This window comes from Montipora foliosa, chromosome 4, assembly GCF_036669935.1.
Source record: "Montipora foliosa isolate CH-2021 chromosome 4, ASM3666993v2, whole genome shotgun sequence".
NCBI lineage: Eukaryota > Metazoa > Cnidaria > Anthozoa > Scleractinia > Acroporidae > Montipora > Montipora foliosa.
The window spans coordinates 26,704,090-26,725,053 of NC_090872.1; the positions used below are offsets into that span (position 1 = coordinate 26,704,090).

Consider the following 20,964-nt stretch of genomic DNA (forward strand, 5'->3'; position numbering starts at 1 on the left):
CTTCCCTCTCCCACAGAGTAGTCACAAACATACCACGGCTGGTCAGAGTGATTGCGCTTGCGGAAAAAACCTGTTTTGTCCCGGTTTTGTCGCTTTTGTTCGGTCGTTTTGGATCGAGGGATTTGAATGCGCGCGGAATTCCTGGCTGGGAAATAAATTTGATCAGCTGGCTGGGAAACCAACCAATTTTATCTAGCTGGCTGGGAAATTTCTTGTGTGTCTTGCTGGGAAAAAGGAACAGATAATGTTTTCCTAGCAACACTGAAAAACACCTGAAAATGCCTTAATAACATTTATTTTCATTAACTGGGGTATAATAATACATTTTACAACAAATTGGTCGTTGGGTGCCCCTGTATCTCCCTGGTTTATAGCACGCTTATATTGATCCAATGCCGCTGAATCACTGGAAAAGACTGCCTTCTTTTTAAGGAAATATCTTCTTCTGGTTTTACAGCGTAGCTCACCTGTAATCCATGGGCATTGCATTTTACGGACTCATTTCGGTTTTAGCGGTGCGTGCTTATCAATGCAGCTAAGAAACATTTCTTTCCATTCACGCTACATGTCGTTTGGGCCAGAACGCACATCGACGTTTACCCATGGCATTTCGTTGAGATCACTTAAGAACTTGTTTCTTTTGAAGTGCTTAAATTGCCGTGTCTCAATCGTGCAAGGACCATTACGGTCGTAGTGGGCCTTACGTGTCAAGAAAACAAGAGAATGATCACTAATACCAAGGTGAATGACCCTCTCTGGGGAATTTGTTATGCATAAATCGATTATGGTATTCGAAACTGAAGTGACACGTGTTGGTTCCCTGATTAACGGGCTAAGACCACATATATATAAAATAATTGTCAGAAAGGAAGAAATGTGACAATTTGCTTCAGGCAACAAATTTGCAATTGACATCGCCAATTGCAAGTATATATAATTCCTTATTTTCTGCGTCAATTTTGGCAATATTTTTTCGAACTCACCAAAAAGATCAAGTGGAGAGCTTGGGGGTCGATATCAAGTCCCGACTAGGAATGGTGTACTCCGTGGCTTACTGATTTCGACAAAAAGACACTCCAACTCATCGTTGTGTAAATCATCTCGTGTTCGATAGTTAAGATTGGTGCACAAGTAAATACAAACACCGCCACCATTGCTTCCGTTAACTTAAAGATCTTTTCTGACCAGTTCAAAGCCAGGTAAATAGACTCCGTTATTATGCACTGTAGAATCTAATTTAGACTTGTTGATCACTAAAATATCAACTTTAGAAAAGGACACAAAAACTCTACGTTCGTCAATATGGGACAGCAGACTATTGGAGTTACCGCGGTCATCACACTTGAAGGCATCAGCCGAATCGGATTCCCAGACGGCACTGTCTCAATTTACACGTAAATAGTTAATAAAATTCAGAGCAAGACGCGAGGTGCCACCCTTGTTTAAGCGAAGGCTACTCCGATTAAGGTTGAAAGTTGCTGAAATGTTTGAATGATCAATAATAAATCCTCATGCCATTTGCTGGCAAAACTGCTTAAGAACATTATTCACAGCAGGAACTTTACTGGCCAAGGCTTCATTATCAGATCTATTGATGAGACTAGATATTGTGATCATGGCTGGGGATTCCGAAGTAACTGATTTGGCTAGATCAACCAATTCGTTTGCACATACACGAGGAGAGTTACTGGAAATCAAACTATTAGTTCCTACATGGATAATAATCTCGTCCGGGTTTCTGCGTAAAAGTGGCTTTATATGATCCTTCATGTCTTGCGTTGTGCATCCCGGGAATGTAGCTATTTTGACTTGCGAGTTCCTGGACATTTTGTGGCTTTGAAGATATTTAAGTGCAGAGTCCCCTGCTATGATAACCTTCTTCCGGCAATTGGGCTGTGTTTGATCATGATTATTTGTCACTGATTCACTTAAAACAGTTTGCATAGTTTTGAGCCTTCTACAGTCTTCGAGGACTGAGACGACGACGAAGATGTCTCTTGACCATTGTCACCGCTATTTCAGTGCTTTTTGATAGGTTAAATTTCTCACATCTCGTTCTTCATTATTTCGAAGCGGCTCAAAACTGTTTCGAGTTTCAGTGATATTAGCGGGCACTGACTTCTGACTACGTTTTGCATTTCCATATTTACCTCGCGACTTATCCACTTGGACCCAACATTCTCTTAACCTTAATCGATTGTTATCAACTTCACTCTTTATGCATCAGTCAATTCCAGCGGTACCCAACCCCCCCTCCCCCCCGGGTGACTGCGGGGCACTTACTGAAGTTGTCAGCATTTTATCGCGGCCCGGGGGCTGGGCATTAGCCTACCCCCGGGCATTTGACACACGTGTTTTCGAATTAACATGGAAGAGTTTATCGGAACTTGTGGATGTTTTTAAAGGTATGTTTTCTGGGGGGGGGGGGGGGGGAGATGGGCACTGCTGGAATTGACTGATGCATTATGGTTAAAGCAAGCCTAAGGGAATCATTCTCTTGTTCTAACGACAAAACGCGGCTCTCAAACGTCAAACACCTTTCTCATCGCCTGATGAAGACTAGCAATATGCAGTCGAAACGTCGCGATCTACGTCACAAGTGACCACATCGTGAGACAAACGAGAATGCTGTATTATTATTGTACTTCACGACGTTGAATAACAGCAACCTTTTTTACGGTATTGCATATTCTTAAACTAGTGATCTTTGACATCAGTTTCTCCTCGACCCAGCTCTCTCACGATTTAAAAATTAGTAATGGCGGACCGTTAAATAGAAAAATTCCAGTTAAAGTAAACAAGTGTCTTTTTGAAATTAAGGCTTAAAACTAGGGTTTCTTAGTTAACATAGTTTTGAAATCCAAAGGAAAAAAAGATTTGATTTTTTTTGACACAGCACCCCTTTAATTCTTAGTTAATATCATTCTCTTTCCATATCTTACCTGTAACGGTACATGGGTGACCGCTGATTCGTTTATCTCGTTGCGACTCACAGGGACCATAATGACGCCTGGACGCTGTCGTTCCTCACGAAAAACGGTAGATCGTGGAAAAACACCTTGTGTCTCTTGACAGATACGAGGGCAGTGCTTAGGACATGAGGAGCAATGTACTACGTTGGCTTGTGACAATGCATCCGATTGGTCCAATCTGTTCGGTTGGAATGTCCAGGAACCCATGTAATCATTAACACTTGGCGAAGGGAGGTCAATCTTCTGTGATGCGCTATCTTTGGGCTTTCTCTTTTGAAAGACTGGCGTTTGGAGCACAGAACTCAAACTGTAAAGAGGCAGATTGGGACGAGGGAATGCATCGTCGTCTTCTTCTTCTTCACCAATGAAATAAGAAGGTGAAGAAATAAGGTTACTGACCTCACCGTCATTAAGCTGTTGAAAAGAAAAGTAAGAGTGGAACGTAATGCTGATGCTGATGATGATGAGGACGACGATGAGGATGATGATGATGATGATGATGATCCCATGCATGCAACTTGCTTTATTACACACAACACGAGAATTTTATTCCATAAATCTCATTTGTAGAAATCTATACGCTATATTTTCACATGTCAAAAAATCCTATACCACCAATCAGAATGGCGTACAGCTGTTTCACATGTCGAAGTATAACCAATCAACGATAGCGTAAAGAGCTTTCTGAGCCAATCACAATCGTGCATCGTTTACATTCAAAAAGCTTTCCAGATTTGGTGGCTTTTAGCGGCGACGCCTCCAAATTTTTCCAGCGAAAATGGCAAAGCCGGAGGGAAGCGCTAGATTTGTGTCGGTTGGTTGCTCCCTGGACGAGTTTGTGCAGCATCAAGAAAACAAGAACACATTAAGCAAAACACAGAGAGATGTCTCGTTGCTCCAAAAATTTTTAGTTTCAAGGAACGAGCTGAGAGATATTGAAAATATTGATGCAAAAGACCTCGACGTGTTACTAGCCAACTTTCTACTTCAAGTTCGAAAGAAAGACGGACAACAATACGAACCCACATCGCTCAGGTCTTTTGTTTCCAGCTTTGATCGTTATTTAAGAAAGAAAGACTGTTCCTCGACCATTATGGAAGGAAAGGAGTTCAGAAAGACTAAAGAAGTATTAGTGGCAAAGCAAAAGGAACTAAAGAAAGAAGGGAAAGGAAATAAACCAAACGCTGCGCGTATGCTAACAGACGAAGAAGTTGATATTCTGTATGGCCAAGATTTACTCGGTTGCTCTTCATCAGAGGCTCTTATTAACACTATATGGTTAAACAACACACTGTTCTTTGGACTGAGGGGTTGTCAAGAGCACAGGGACATGAGATGGGGCGATGTTGAAAGAAAAGAAACAGCGGACGGAACAGCATTTCTAGAGTACAACGAAAGACAGACGAAGACACGAACGGGTGCTGATCCAAAAGACTCTCGCACTGTAAAGCCAAAAATGTTTGCTGTCGTTGGCAGTGAAAGAGATCCTGTCCGGGCTTATGACCTCTATGCTTCTAAAAGACCAGATGACCTGAAATCTCCGGATAGTCCGTTTTATTTAGCAATCAATCACACTACAAAAGCCGTAAATACAAAACCTTGGTTCAAGTCAGCTCCCATGGGAGTTAACAAACTCAAGTCACTTATGAAAACAATGGCAGAAAAAGCTGGATTAGATGCGAAAAATCTCACCAATCATAGCGGAAGGAAAAGGATGATTCAGAAACTGAATGATGAAGGAGTACCGCCAACGCACATCATGCAAATATCAGGGCACAAGAACGTACAAAGTCTGAACAACTACAGCACTCTGTCGGAGCGACAACAAAAAAACATTTCCAACATTCTGAGTGGATATCCTGGAGTGCCGGGGCCATCGGGATACCAAGTAGGTATTTCCAATGCTTTGACTCTGAATGCAACTAAAACAGTACAGGAGTCCACAACACAGCAGCCCTTGACTCTTTTCCAAGGCGCTTCAATTCAGGGAGGAACTTTTAACATTTCTGTAAATGCCTTGATTGAAAGTCCCACTTTGTCCTTGCATTCTCCAAGGTCCAAAAAAGCACGTCACTTTGTTATTGAATCAGACAGTGACTAAATGAGACTTTATCCTATTTATTGATATCGTACTTAGATTTTTAAAAAAATCTCTTGTAAGTGCTGTTTTCAGTTCAGCACTTTATTCCCTTGATGTACATGTACTGCGATATCTTCCATTGCTATTAAATTTAGTACAATGTTATTGAGTTTTTGTTTCTAGTTTGCATTCAGAAAATTATTTCAATGAAAATTCTCGTGTTATGTGTAATAAGCAGCTCACGTCATAGAAAGTTCGGCGTACGGGGTTTTATTCACTCGTTGTTTGTGTCAAAAACCCTCACTCGCTCGTACCTCGCTCGTTCGGGTTGTTGACACAAACAACTCGTGAATAAAACCCCGTACGCCGAACTTTCTATGACGTAAACTATATTTACGGCACAGTTGGTTCCAATTGGAGCACGTGGAATTAGTAGTTTCATAGGATGCAAAATACAAGCTAAGCTTGTTTAAAACGTCATTTTTGAAATCCAATTTCAAATGGTCGAGATGGCAGAAAGCAAATCGTTATCTTTAAGAAGATTACGACAATTTTTAATTTCCAAGATCAGACATGTTTCGATATTGGAATGGACCAATCGGATGCATTGTCATAATTAATTATGCATGTTTCGCCTAGTTCTTATACAGTCCTAACGGTTTTTCAAATATTCTGTAAGTGATGATGATGTTCGTAACATCGAAACATGTCTAGGAAATTAAAAAAAATGTCGTAATCTTCTTAAAGATAAAATTTTAAATGTTTTTCAAAAGCACTGAAAATTGAGCGTTTGACCCAAAAATATGACATTCACGTCATGTGATTAAAAATGACACTTCCCAGCGGCAGTGGCTGTCCGAAATTTAAAAAAAAACTTTAAGGTTGTCTCTGTTTCGAAAGCCGGGAAACTAAACCCGTAAATTTGGTTTGTTTGCCCATTAGGAAACCCCCCTACGATTAAATGAACGCCTACGGGAAGGTTGATATCGTAGGTCATGGCATCATGTAGGTGATCCGAGATGGGGTGGGAGGACTTGAAATAGGCGGTATGGGTTTGTTTAATCATAATTCGAGCCTGATATTGATACTAGGGGTTTTATATGGAAAGGATGATAATGAGGGTTTATGATATAAGTAAAGGTAGGTAAAGTCTGCTTACGAGCCCAGTGGCCCATTAAGCCGGAGCTTATCCCGGTTTCTGTAGCATGAAGCGACTAGGAGTATTTCTACTCCCCTTTGGTTGGGATGAAGGGCTACCCCCAGCATTTACTTTAAGCTTTTGGAAAGATGTTCTTGTTTTCTGAGACGACGCTTTTCGATTCGGGGCCATTTTGGGAAAAGTATTGACCACTTCTGGCGTCGCGCGCATGCCCGGTTTGCCCATGTTATATAACCTTTTATCACTTCGCTACAAAAATACATCTACATCTTCATCTACATTCATAACTTGCAAGATCCTGAATAAGGACATTTTGCAATTGACATATAAAATACGATAAAATAAACAAATAAATCTAAAGAAATAGTAAATAAACATTATGAGTAAAACTAATCGTGCTGCACGTGCGCACGCATTAGCACAAATTCGTGCGGTACTCTGCACGACAACGACGTAAAATCACCAAATTTGCGGTTTTGACGACAGCGCGAGCGCACAAATGTCAATCTATAATTCTATATTTTTACTCTGAAACCCCTCGTACCAATTTGGTTTTAGGATACTTCGCCCGTATTGTACGACGCGAACCAGATGGCCTAACAGCAAGAAACTTACGATAGTGCAAAGTTGTATTTTTAGGTGACGTTTTCGTTGACGAAGCCGTCGTCCCTATTATTGCATATTAAAGGAGGCAGTCAGCAAATAGTTTTAAGTGTGATGAGAATTTGCTACCCATATCATTTACATACAATAGGAATCATAGGGTTCCAAGAACCGTCCCTTCGGGGACTCCTGATAGAACTTTAGCTTGAGTACTGGAACAGCCCTCAAGGACCACGTTTTGGGTTCTATTTACTAGCCACGCCTGCAGCCAACCCAAAGTTTGACCACGAATACCATAATAGTCGAGCTTGAAAAGCAAGCGCTTGTGCACAACCACTGTCAAATGCTTTTGAGAAATTTAATATCAACAGGTCTGTTTGTGTCCTGTAGTTAAGTGATCGCGCTAGGTGCTCCAGGGTATATATTAGTTGAGTCTCACATGAACGATGCTGTCTAAAACCATGTTGGTAATGTTGTGCTCTTGCAGGTGAGCCATGATATTGTGAAATATGCGCTCCAGGATTTTGCAATGGATTGATGCTAATGACACTGGGCAATAGTGTGCTGCCTCCGGCTTAGATTCCTTCTTGTATATTGCTGTTATGTTTGCAGTTACCCAGTCCCTGGAGACGGCGCCAGTATCAATTGATTGTTGGAATATAAAAGTCAAAAACGGAGCTATAGCTGTTGCAGCAAATTTCAGTACGTGCATGCGCAGGGATAAGATCAGGGCTAGAGTTGCTTTGGATGGGTTGATTTTCTCAAGGAGTTTTATAACACCAATATGGTCGATAGCAATGTCTGGCATGTCAGGGAATTCACTCTGCCCTACTGTTGGTAATATAGGGTTCTCATTGGTAAAAACTCTGGTGTACTGTGTATTTAGCACCTCTGCCTTCAATTTAGGATCTGCTATGTCTACTCCATTTGATTTCAGGATGGGTATACCAATTGAGTCTTTGCGTTTGGCTTTAACATATTGCCACAAACGCTTGGTGATGGCAGCATTGACATTGTTTGATGCATTATCAATATTATCGTCAGTTTCAAAATCGAAAAGATTATTTATATATTCCTGGTGAGCCTTCCTCGTCTCCTTGTGTACCAGTTTGCAAAGGTGCCTGAATTTACCAGAGCCCTGCTCACCTTTGCTTCAACGGTTTTTTTTTGCTTATGCATTGTTCATCCATACGTATGGGATGTTTATGTTCTTATGCAAATTTTGACAATATTAAATCACAAAAAAATTCAACTATCTTTATTTTGAGGTTTCAACACAATTTGTCACTTAAAAAAGGCAAATATCTGTTTTGAAAAATAGTGTTTTGACAATAAAAGGCGACACAGGAGAACCTCGATCCGTTTCTGTAAGCCGTCTATGTCAGGTGACGTGGTCTTTCTTTCTTTCTCTATCAGTCTTACATCGACCATGATCTAGTGCTTTACTGGCTGTAAGCACAAAAACCAAACACGAAGTGTACGGCTTGTTCAGATCCCGAGGCCTAAAAATCACGATTGAAGCCAATAAAAAGACAGTACACTTACTTGACGTGACCCTTGACCTCTCGACAGGAAGATGCAAGCCCTACATGAAGCCTAACAACAAGTTGGTGTATGTTCACCGACATAGCAACCCCCCCCCCCCCCCTGCATTACTCAAGAACATCCCACGAAACATCAACAAACGTCTGAGTCTTCGATGAAGCTGCCACCCCTTACCAAAAAGCGCTTAAGGATGGCGGACAGGACCACAGGCTAACATTTAACCCAGAAAAGAACCAAACAAGGAGAAAAATCAGAAGACGAAATATCACATGGTACATGTACAACCCTCCGTGGGACTTGAATGTTAAAACAAACCTGGGAAAGAACTTTCTTCTCAGCGTTGACAAATGCTTCCCCAAGAACCATCCATTAAACAAGATCTTCAATAGGCACACACTGAAATTGAGCTACTCTTGCACGCCAAACATGAAAACAAAAATTGGATCCCACAACAAAAGCGTTCTTTCAGCATACACCACCCAAACACCTGCAGAACAGCATGACACATGTCGTCGTCCTCCGTCCATCTCGAAAGATGATGGCTGCACGCTTTTGAGTCACGTCCGGGTGCTGCACTTCCTCTGATGGCTGTACAGCCCTATTCTGGAATGGCAGTCTCTGGGGCAGGTGGGCCAAATGAAGGGTGATGCTGTTGTGTCCTGCGTGGATCTCGTCTTGCGCTCAGCCCTCTTCTGCTGCAGTGTGGTGGTGCGTGCTTCCTCGGCTCTCTCCACCCCGCTGCGAACAGCCGATCTCCACACCCCACGGTTCTCAGCAGGACTCTCCCATGTTTCCAAATCGATACCCGCGCCTTTCAAGTCACGTTTGCACGAGTCCTTTTACCTCAGGGAGGGGCGCCCACGGGACCTGGCTCCATCCGCAAGCTCACCATACAGTAGGTCTTTCGAGATGCGGCTGTCGTCCATGCGGCGTACATGTCCGAGCCACCTCAGTCGACGCTGGTGCAGGAGGGCGAAAACGGACGGCAGTCCTGCCCGCTCGAGCACGTCGGTGTTGGGAACCAAGTCTTGCCAGCGGATGCCCAGGATGCGCCGAAGGCAGCGGAGGTGAAAGCTGTTGAGCCTCTTCTCTTGTGTAGCATAGGTTGTCCAGGCCTCAATTGAGTAGAGCAGGGTGCTGAGGACGCAAGATCTGTACACCTGCATCTTGGTACTGTTGGTCAGGTTGTTGTTGTCCCACACCCTCTTCTGGAGCTTCGACATCATCCCGGTGGCCTTGGTAATCCTGGCGCTGATCTCCGGGTCCAGCGATAAATTGAAGGAGATAGTCGAGCCAAGATACTGGAACTGGCTGACTGGGTTCAGGTCGTAGTCTCCGATGTGGATGGAGGGAGGAGACTCAGTTCCTTGGGACATCACCTCTGTCTTCTTGAGGCTGATGGTGAGGCCAAATTCTCTGCACGCATGTGCTAGGCGGTCCACAAGTCTTTGCAGAGCTGCTTCGGTGTGGGTTGCCAGTGCCGCATCATCGGCAAAGAGGGCCTCCCTGATGGTGACGCTGCGGACCTTTGTTTTCGCGCGGAGTCTGGCCAGATTGAATAGGCGCCCATCAGACCTTGTGTGAAGGTACACACCGTCGTCGTTGTTCTGGACGGCATAGGACAGGAGCGTGGAGAAGAAGATCCCGAACAGTGTCGGAGCGAGCACACAACCCTGCTTGACACCACTGCTGATTGGGAACGACTCGGACGTTGCTCCGTTGTAACACACTGTGCTCTGCATGTCTGTGTGAAAGGACTTTACGATGGCGAGCAGTCTTGGAGGGCAGCCAACCTTCTTCAGGATGTGAAACAGTCCGCTCCTGCTAACGAGGTCAAAGGCCTTCGTGAGATCAATGAAGGCGAGGTAGAGGGGCTTGTTCTGTTCGCGGCATTTCTCTTGTAGCTGTCGAACAGAGAAAATCATGTCGATGGTGGACCTGCCAGCTCTGAACCCGCACTGTGATTCCGGGTAGACGCGCGCCGCGAGGACCTGTAGACGAGCCAAGGCAACTTTTGCAAACACTTTGCCCACAATGCTGAGGAGGAATATACCCCTGTAGCTGTTGCAGTCACTGCGGTCGCCCTTGTTTTTATACAGGGTCACTATCTTGGCGTCGCGCATGTCCTTCGGCACTGAGCCCTCTCTCCAGCATAGGCGGAGCAGCTCAAGCAGGTCGCCAAGCAGTGCGTCCTTCCCTCTCTTGATGACCTCGGCGGGAATGCCGTCCTCTCCTGGCGTCTTTCTTGTGGACAGACAGCTCTTCCTCGGTCGGCTCAGCATCTAGCTCATCCAACACTGACAACTCCTCGATGGCGTTGAGCGCAGCGTCTGTCACAACATTCTGCGTGGCGTAGAGCTCCAGATAATGCTCCACCCAGCGCGCTATCTGTTGCCGTTGGTCAGTAATGGGCTCTCCAGTCTTGGTCTTGAGGGGGACGCTCTTGGTGGCTTTAGGACCGGTGGCCTCCTTAATGCCGGCATACATGCTGCCTGTGTTGCACACTGGATCCTCCTGCTGAGCTGGAGCCAGTAATCGTTGGCGCATCGCCGGGCAGTCTGCTGGCACTTGCTGCGGGCGGCTCTCAGTGCGTCTCTTGAGGCGCGGCAAGGGTTGTCGGCTTGTGCTAGGCGTGCTTTTCGCTTTGCGTCTAGAAGTGGCTCCACCTCTTGCCAGTTGGCCTCAAACCAATCCTCGTTTCTCCGCTCCTTCCTCCCCAGTACCTCAAGCCCTGACTGATAGAGCGCGGAGCGCACCTGGCTCTGGAATTGGCGTCGGTGGCATCTCCACTCGCCTTGTCAAGTGACATTCTTAGGGCGCCAAGCAGCTCCTGAGCTTTCATCGGGTCCGCGGCTCGGCAAGCATTGATGCGTGGACGTCCCTTGGTCTTGGAGTGATGCAGCTTGCGGGGGATGTGGTTGACTTTGGCACGCACGAGGATGTGGTCCGTGTCGCACTCTGCGCTGTGGTAGCTCCTGGTGTTGCGGACGCTGTTGAGGTCTTGCCTCCTAGCGAGGATAAGGTCCAGCTGGTGCCAATGCTTACATCTTGGGTGGCGCCACGAGACCTTGTGCCGAGCCTTATTCTCGAAGAAAGTGTCGGTGATGGCCAGCTTGTGGAAAGAGCACAGCTCCAGAAGTCTTTGCCCGTTCCCGTTCATCTTGCCGACTCCAAGGCGCCTTAGTGAGGTTGGCCAGGCTTTGTGGTCGGCCCCAACCCGTGCATTGAAGTCCCCCAGTATGTAGAGTCCTTCCTTGTTGGGCACACTTTTGATGGTTGCATCCAGCGCCTCGTAGAAACGATCCTTTTCGTCGGCTGTGGAGGTCAACGTTGGGGCATAGGCGCAAGTAAAGGTGACTGAGTCTGTACTTGCTGTCATCCGCATGGTCAGGAGCCGTTCGGACCCTCCTGTTGGTGGCGTGATGGTCGACAAAAGGGAGTTCCTTACTGCAAAGCCCACCCCGTGGATACGTGCTTCCTCGTGCAGAACAGCATGACACATGTAACTGTAGAAGAAAACCAGAACGTCCGCTTGATGGTAAATGCCTCCAAACTAATGTTATCTACCAAGCCATTGTCACATCCACTGATACAACGACTGACTCATACGTTGGTCCAGGAGCTAATTTTAAAGAACGCGTCAGAAACTACCAGTCATCTTTTTGGCATGCCAGCAAGCGAAACGAAACGGAACTCTCCAAGTACGTATGGACCCTTAAAGATCGCAAAATGCCCTACAAGATCAAGTGGACAGTGTTGAAAATAATGTCTACCTTACAACAGTGTTTCTTAGAAATGTGGTCTGAGTTTTAAATGCTCTGATCCGCCAGGGTTAAAAACACAAGCACAAAACCGCTAGGTTTATGCAGTTGTTACCTGCTTGTAACGCTTTGATCTGGATTGCCTTCGTAATTACTGGGTTGCCAAACCCAGTCAAAATCTGCGTTTCATTTCTCTGTATTTTTTCCGTGTCATGAAAAGTCTTTCCTGTCCCTCCCCTGCTAAGTAGTGTCTTTGTGTGTAGATTCTTCTGCACGTGTGTTTGGTAAGTTTGAGGGAGTACTAGAAATGCATAGATTTCATCCGGTGGACACAGTAGAATATTTAACTTAACCCGCAATGGCGTCGAAAGTCATGGTAACGCGAATGGCGTTTTAGTGGATCTTGAAAAAAAATTCCCTTATGGAGCTCAATAATGGAAAGTCATTAGGATAAAGAAGAAAGACGGTGAAAAATACCATCTGGAATCTTCAAAGCAACGAGTAATAGTCTTTCCCAACAATTTCCCCATTTGCCGTCGGATATCATCAAGTGAGCTTTGTTTCTACTGTTATTTGGCTAGCTGTGGTGTTATATAAAAAACTGAAACCAAATGGCAAATTCTGTATGAGTTTAAAAAGGAATCGAACGCCTTGAATGCATCACATTGTTTACTCAAGTCGCATTTCAGTTGTCTGGCAATTTAAATTTATTTTGGACTCAACTCTGCATAGTCTTCAGGTACAAAAAAAGTTGGAAATGTGACAGTGAAGAATTATTTGAAAGAAAGCTTGTTGTCTCTTTTGTGCTTCATTATTCACGGTCAAGGTTCTTCCGAAAAGGGTTTTAAGATCCTGAACTGTGAGACTGAAATTTATTTAATTGCTGTTGTTTCTTGTTGCACGCACGTATTTAAAATAGGAAGGGTTTTTTGCCGCTAATGGCAAATATCTTGTTTGTTTCAATAACTTTTACGCTGGAAAAGGCTTTTGTGACATTTTTCGTCCAAATTAACGCCAAAAAATAAAGCTTTTTAACGACCTTAAAGTGGAATATTTTTTGTTGCGTTCGACGAAAAGGAGAACGCAAGCCTAATTTCGTTTTTGCGTCCTGTGTCTTTCGAGTTGGTGTGCCTGTGTACGGCTATGCAGAATTTTTCGAGATTGCTGTGAGGACACCAAAATGCCGCCCCCCCCCTTCCCCCCCCTCCTCCCCCGCTTGATTTTTGCAGGGGCATGTGTCGGCAAGGAAACTGGTGCGAACTTATGACTACATTTGACCTCGTTATCGTTCTCGTTTTCGCTCTCGTTTTAGGATATTTTTATATTCATTGTAGTGCGCATTTGATCATTTCTGTATGGGTTTATGCGCAGTTAAATTAAATTAAATTAAACCAGGTCACATTCTCGATACATGTGATAAGATATGTGGCGAACATGTGGGCAGGCCATGTGAGCTCGTCTTCACGATACAGTCGCAGTAGGCCTCGCCATTTTGTGCTCTCAGCGTTGGATTTTAGTGAGGTTAAACGCTTCGACGGTATCATTTATCGAAATCTGAGGGAACTGTCTTTGTTTATTTTATATGCTAACGAACACGACTTTGGCTTTCCATGGCTTTCAGGATGTTAACCGTGGGAACAGCTATATTTTTATTGCATTTGTTGACTAGTTATAGTCGCGACAGATACATGCATTGTACATGTAGCTCTTTATCCGGCGAATACTGTTTGAAATCGGTGGAAAAGCACTCTGAAGGCAAGATCCATAAGGGTGAGGTTGAACCAAGGAACGGCAAATTATGTAAATATTGTCTACTTCATTCATCAGGGATAATACTTGAATCAGTTGCAAGGAGTTTGTTTACGCTGACGATAAACGAGCAGACGATTGCAAATGTTTGCTTATGTTTGTGCCCCTTCCAGCCGAGAATAATGTATGTTAAATATACTTTTACAAACTAGCTTTTACGCTTAAACATTTGCAGTTAATGTGAGAACATTTAGCACGAAATTTGAAGGGTAAAAATTGTGAGCCTACGGGAACTGGCGCTGTCACGCAACGTATCAACAAATCGCAGTTTGTACAGGGGACCACTTAGCTGGAATCGGACTTTGACATTATGATATATCTGTCTGTAAAACCTTCGTTGCCGATCAGTTTAGCAATAGAACGGGGTTGAAAGTCAGGTAGTGAAATCATTTGTTTTAGGTATATATATTTACGTGACGGCGTCGAACGCACTCTCATAATCTTTGATTACTACTAGTAATTTAATTGCTGGTGAGCCCTAGCGAGGCAGCAGCCTATTCTTGATATTAGCGAAAAAATCAAAATTTGTGGAATGTAAGATCGGAAGCATGCGCAGTCGATTGTGGTGTTATCATGTCTATAATCCGTATTGATACCCGTGATGACGTCACGTGTCTTAGGTATATACTCCATGGGAGAATCTTACAACCTCACAGCCTTCGAGTCGAGTACTTTTCCAGTAGGTCGTCATTGATCATCATTCAACCGTACCGTACATGTTCAGTCTTTGAACCTCTTACATTTGACCACCGAGTCAAATTGTTCTTCAACGTCTTCAACCGTTGAGCGAAGAGAAAATCAGTTCTCGAGCTAGACCACAGTTGTCCTTCTTACCTTAGAGTCACGCACGACGGGTTAAAGGCGTGTCACGCAATCGCGTGCTCCACTATATCAAAGAAAAATAAGAGACTTCTCGCAGTCTATTCTCAAGCACTACAATAAACTTAAATTGTCATTTGATCAACTACGCGCAGCATTTCTCAAAAGGTAACTCTTTTCCTGAAAAGGAGCCAGAAATTTCAGAAGAACAGAAGTTTTAAATTCAAAAAATGAACTGACATGCCATTGTTTTGAAATTATCCCTTTGCTTATTTAAATAGTAACGCCTGCCACACAGGCTAAAGATATGCACACCTTTCTTCGCTCTTTTAATACTTTCACGCACATTTCCGGTACGCTCTTGCTTCAAAAATTTGCAGCTGTTAAAAAAATACCAGTTTCCACGCCAGCACTCACTTTCACACTGAAACTCCTAGTATTCTCTGTCTAAAATTTGCATAAAAGCTTGAAATGAACATTGCAACTCGCCACAGAAAATTTAGTCGCTGATTTACCGGGAAGAGGAAAGTAGACTCTGCTCGCCTCCTCCACATTGTTTGATTTGCCGCTCATCCAAAGAATTCGATGAGTCAGTCCAGTTTCATCAATATTTTGAAATTTACAACAGCGTGGCAATTTTAACTGTTAGAATTCCCATGAGTTTTAACTATGTATCGGTTACAGAAACTAGTCTGACAGAAACCTATAATTTTTTTTTAGTCAAGAAATATTTGAAAGAAAGCTTGCTGTCCATTTTTTGATTTATTATTGAAAGAAATGGTTCTTCAGTGAAGGGATTGATCAACATTGTTCCAGAGAAGAGTCCGGCCGTGGGTCAATAACCCGACAAAGAAGGCTTCCCGACCCGACAGATGAAATATAAATATTCAGTTAAATATAACAACAAAATTAAAAAACGAAAGACATAAGGTTATTGGCTAAAAAGTACGTTGTTTAACTCTAAAAGCGACGAATGATATAACATTTCTCATTGATTGTAAACAAGAACTTTGACAGAAGGCGATCACGTGCACCTTTGTGGTTGCCTAGCACGTGATTAATTTCTTCCTTCTGACAGAACATAATGCCCTTCCCCCGGAATTTTAGTGTTTTTACGATCAATTGTCATTAATCTTTCGCTGAGAATTCGAAATTCAGAGTTTATAAATATAAAAACGATGTTATTTTTTCTTCATCTGTCTTTTGGCTTGCCTTTCACTGTTACAGTTTAGCATAAAAATTTTGCGGAACTTTTATTTTGCGGCGCGAATTCGGACTGAAATTTCCTCTGGGAACTAATTTGCGGTTTTCTTTGCAAGCAGCAAGACTATTTTCAACTTCTATTACGGTTTGGTAAAAACTCTTCAATCACTGAGAACGTGGGAAAAATGTGGCATCCTGGAGGCCTTAGAAAATGGTGAACGTGACCTTTTGATTGACTGCTTTGAGTTCGTTTCTTATGCGTCAGAGACTGGAAAAGTATTGGGGTGACCCGAAAACACTGACCCCCGGTCCATGGAGCCCCCCACGGACCGGGTCCATGGACTGCCTTACGGACCGGTCCACGGACTATCTCTACGGACCCTCTCTACGGACCACCCCAAAAAACACAGAATTAAAAATAAATAACAACTGAAAATTTGTTTATACCGGTTGTTTGGATAGACCACTCTTGCCGGTGAGATCTCAGCCGTTACGCTCCGCAAATGAGATTAAGGCTCAGGTGTTGCCTTTTCTTTCGCTGTTGACCGGAGTGCTTCGAAACTAGGTTTTTCCGCCAATTGTTTGTTTTGTGTGTGAGTGTGGAATAAAAATACATAAAAAAAAAAGAGTTCTTCCGCTATTTTGTTCAGAAGAGAGAGATCGTGAAGCCTGGGGCGAGTTCACAAACTTCCGAGCAAAATGGCGGAGGGAAAGAAAGAAAAACGTAAATAAAACTTACTTATTATCAATCTTTTTCGAAGGCTTCCGGTCCACAGCGAAGGAAGAGGCAATACGTGATTAATAGACTTTGTACCCGATCCTGAGCCTTAGTCTGTTGAATTTGCGGAGCGTTACGGTTGAGATTTCGCCGACACGAGTGACACGAGAGGTCTATCCAGACAACTGGTAAGTCAAATCTTTAGTTTTTATTTATTTTCATTTCTATGTTGTTTTAGGGTGGTCAGTATAGGGGGTCCGTAAGGGTAGTCCGTGGACCGGTCCGTGAGGCAGTCCGTGGATCCAGTCCGTAGAGGGGTCCATGGACCGGTGGTCAGTGTTTTCGGGTCACCCAAAGTATTGTCTTAACTTTTAGTTTCGCTTTGTCTGTAGCAGGCTCCAATTGCTTTCTCTCAATGCAAATATCAAAATAAACGATCTTTTTGACTCCACTGTATGTGGATTAAAAGCCATTTTTATTTATATTAACGAGAGTAAATATTTTTACGGTTTTTAATTTTGATGGTGATTTTTTCTGCTGGAACTTATTTTTTCGAATCAAGTACATCCGAAAAATCCGCAAAAATTAAACCCCACGCAATAAAATTGCTTTTGCGATACCATTTGGTGCAAAAGTAAACCAAAAAGAGATTTGACCTGTCATCAGACTAGACTGAAAAGAAGGGAAATCATAAAGCGGAAACAACATGTTCAGTCCTTTCTTAGTGTGTGGCATAAACGTTTGCTTAGTGCAACTCTTGACATGCATGACATGCAGAAAAATGTCCGTCAGAGTAATTTGCAGTTAGTCTTTTTGCAGACTATTTCACTTAAAGGGGCTATGTCATGTTATTTTAGGGTGTTTCGGGAAAATCTTTAGTAAATCACGAGTTTAAAACTCGAAAATGCTAATGATTCTGAGAAAATGATTCGAAATGATTCTGAGAAAAAAAAAACGATCTTTATCCAGACTATTTGTCAGAATTTTGAAAAACGTCGGGTTGCCTTTTTCCAAGATTACCTAAGCGTAACACCTTTCAATCTTGTACATTTATGTCCATCCATGCTTCTCTTGCAGTATTTCTTTCATGTTGTTCAACAGTTTTAAGTGGTTATTGCAATGTTTCATTCTACGTTTTGGGCATTTTGGGAAAAAAAAGGAAGGGAAGCAGCTTAATAAGTGTGTAGTCGTTCTAGCACTGGAGCACTAATTGGGGACACTGTAAACTGAAATTAACAATTAACGCAAATCAAGGCAAAAATGTTCAGAAGATGGGAAAACCGGAGTGCCAGGAGAAAGACCTCTCGGTGCAGAGTAGAGAACCAACAAACTCAACCCACATATGACGCCCAGTCTGGGAATCGAACTCGAGCCACATTGGCGGAAGGCGAGTGCTCTCATCACTGCGCCATCCCTGCACCCCAAGTCATGAAATTATATCATTTCAAGTGACATAGCTCCTTTAAAGAAGAAACGTGTGAGTTTCACTTAATAGCGTACCTAAAAAAAGTAAAAGACCTCCAAACGGGACGCGACATTACAAAATAACTCAACGAGTGAAGGCCATTGCTGGCATGACGTTTGGGTGACCCAACAAATGGTCTACATCACTCCCCCCCCCCCTCCTCCACTTGAAGAAAATTACTGAAACGCTACAGTTCAATACCACCCAAATCAGTGCCTTCTTTTTTTGTGTAACATGCCAGGCAACCCAGGTTATGCTCATGGAGCGTCTAGTTACAAATAGGAACGGTAAGACATTCAAAGTCAGCATAGATTACACATGGATCTTTAATTAAATTGTTTATTGAGGCTTTTAAGTAAAATAAAATGTTTTTTCTTTGAGGCTAAACGTCTACTGATAATTCGAAAGTTCTTTCTTTCTTTTTATTTCACGTCGATAACGTCTGCATGTAAATTTGTTTATTTTTAGAAAGCAGTTTTGTTAAGCAATCTGTTTCAATGAATAATGAATGTTTTTTATATGATAAAAATAGCAAAATGAACAATCTTTTCAGATCGATACAAGGCCGGGATAATCAGTTCTTATTTTCACTTTCAAATCCAAAAACATTTATTTGTGGAATGTTCTTATTTATTATCATGATAAGAACATTCTTCATTTCTTAAGAACATTCTACTTACCACGCATTGTGATGGGTCTCCAAGATTCTTGTCATGAACACCATTGCGCAGGCGTAGGGGTAACGCCAAAATGGCGAAGCGAGTGGAGGATTTTTTTCACGATGGCATGCAATTTTCTTTAGCAAAATTAGGATATCCCATCCTAGAACTGGAAAAGAAACAATATGACGTGTTGGAGCGATATGCCTGGACAAAATTCTGTGCTGAATATGTTACCAACGAGCTGTGTTGTCAAGTGTTGCCTGGGATTTTCGATTAGAATTTGTGTAACGTGGAAGTGTAAAGCAGATTGTGTCGCTGCTAAATGCACTGATCCGGGATTAGATTCAAATGTTAAAAGACTGTCTTTGTTTTGTATCGTGGAAGATGAAGGAGAGCGAAACAGCAGACTCTAAAACGAGAATCTTTCCAAAAGAATAAATCATTCCTTTAATAATAAGACTATGTCTTCTTTGAAGGATCTTTCAAGTTAGATTCTTCGTCACCAGAGAAGGTTTAGGATTCTTTTCAAAAGAAGATGAGTTCTTTGGGTAGGAGTTTCCTTGCTGTTCTAAAGAAGTAGCGGTCTTGAGGGAAGTATCATTTTGCTGCTTTTCATTATTTTGTATAAACAGAAAATGACTCAAGTGAAGCTATGATCTTCGCAGTTATGAGAGCAATTTTTGCAATTGCGTAGAGAAGCCTGAAAAATTCAGGACTTCAACGGGTTTTGAACCCGTGACTTCGCGATTCCAGTGCGACGCTCTAACCAACTGAGCTATGAAGCCACTGACGTTGGGAGCAGGTCATTTGTGGGTTCCAATGGTCCCGTGAGGAATGAATCAATAATGAAATGGTATATGAAATGAATCATATATGAACTGCGAATATGAAATCAAGTGAAGCTATGATCTTCGCAGTTATGAGAGCAATTTTTGCAATTGCGTAGAGAAGCCTGAAAAATTCAGGACTTCAACGGGGTTTGAACCCGTGACCTCGCGATTCCGGTGAGACGCTCTAACCAACTGAGCTATGAAGCCACTGACATGGGAACTGGTCATTTGTGGGTTCCAATGACTGTTCTCCACCAAATAATGAGAATTCTTGAATAGAGATGTATACTTCTAGCTGGATAAACATGTTAACATCTGGTACAGGTGAATGTCCTTTATGGCAGCCCTGTGAAAACTTTCAAGTGTGACAATTTAATTGACCACATTAGTAATAATACTACATACCGGTAACATAACATGGTTTGCCACTGTGTGAGTTAGGTCATTTTCTGTACTATTTCTTCCTTGTTGTGCGACAAATCAAGAAATGGACTCAGGTATGTTTACGTGTCAGGGTTGCATTAAGTTTGAAAGTAGAAGTGACCTTATGACAGAGTGAACGTGCACCCCTATATATAGTCTAGCTTTTGATCTTGAGACCTCCTTAGAGCAATGGCGTGTACTGTACTCAGTGCAAGACAGGTGCCAGTACCCAGGTCCCATCTTATAATAAAACCCCTGCATGTAGGTTAGTTCAAGCTCCTGTGGTGGTGCAACTGTTAATACATGTAATAAGAGGAATAATTGACTTTAAGCTTAAAGAGTAGAGACACCTTTCTGTACAGGGCACTTTTTTTTTGACAATACTCTCAAGAAACTCAGTGCAGACATGTTGGCGTTCTTGGATACTCTAGGTTAACCATGTAATGTACCCCAAACAGAGCAGAAATTAAAGACTCTGCAAGTATGAACTTACTTCCAGAAGCATATGAACATCCCCACTGAGAACCGCTGTTTAATTCACATAATCGTTTAAGTAACATTGTCAAATTCCTGTGGGAGAGCAGAGAGATGCATACCGAAAGGTCAAGGAAATTATGTATCAAGCAAAATTAAAACTGTAAAAGCCAAAAGTTCTTCATGAGGTTAAGACTAATCATCCTTAATGCACTTTATATTCCATTTTTCCAGATGATTGGAGGTTAGTACTTATTTTGAACCATCAAATTTGACAGATTGGATGTAACAATATTATATATACATTGAATATTATCCTGAGAATGTTCATTTCCCATCTTACCCCACAAATAATGTCATCCTTTCCTCAGTGCCAAAGGCAAAAATTTCAAAACTTGTATGGTGGCCAGCACCATACAAGTTTTGAAATGGTACTATTCT

General features: G+C 42.7%; 1 protein-coding gene and 1 non-coding gene across 2 annotated transcripts in view; both read right to left on the reverse strand.

The window, feature by feature from the left end:
- Positions 1-20,964, reverse strand: part of LOC138000467 (uncharacterized) — a 31,972-nt gene that overhangs the window by 7,583 nt on the left and 3,425 nt on the right. Inside the window, exon 2 of the mRNA XM_068846910.1 lies at positions 2,943-3,386. Coding sequence (XP_068703011.1) covers positions 2,943-3,386 — 444 coding nt within the window. The remainder of the gene's footprint in view (positions 1-2,942; positions 3,387-20,964) is intronic.
- Positions 19,509-19,581, reverse strand: Trnas-gga (transfer RNA serine (anticodon GGA)). Its single transcript has one exon. It is a non-coding gene; the product is annotated as a tRNA-Ser (tRNA).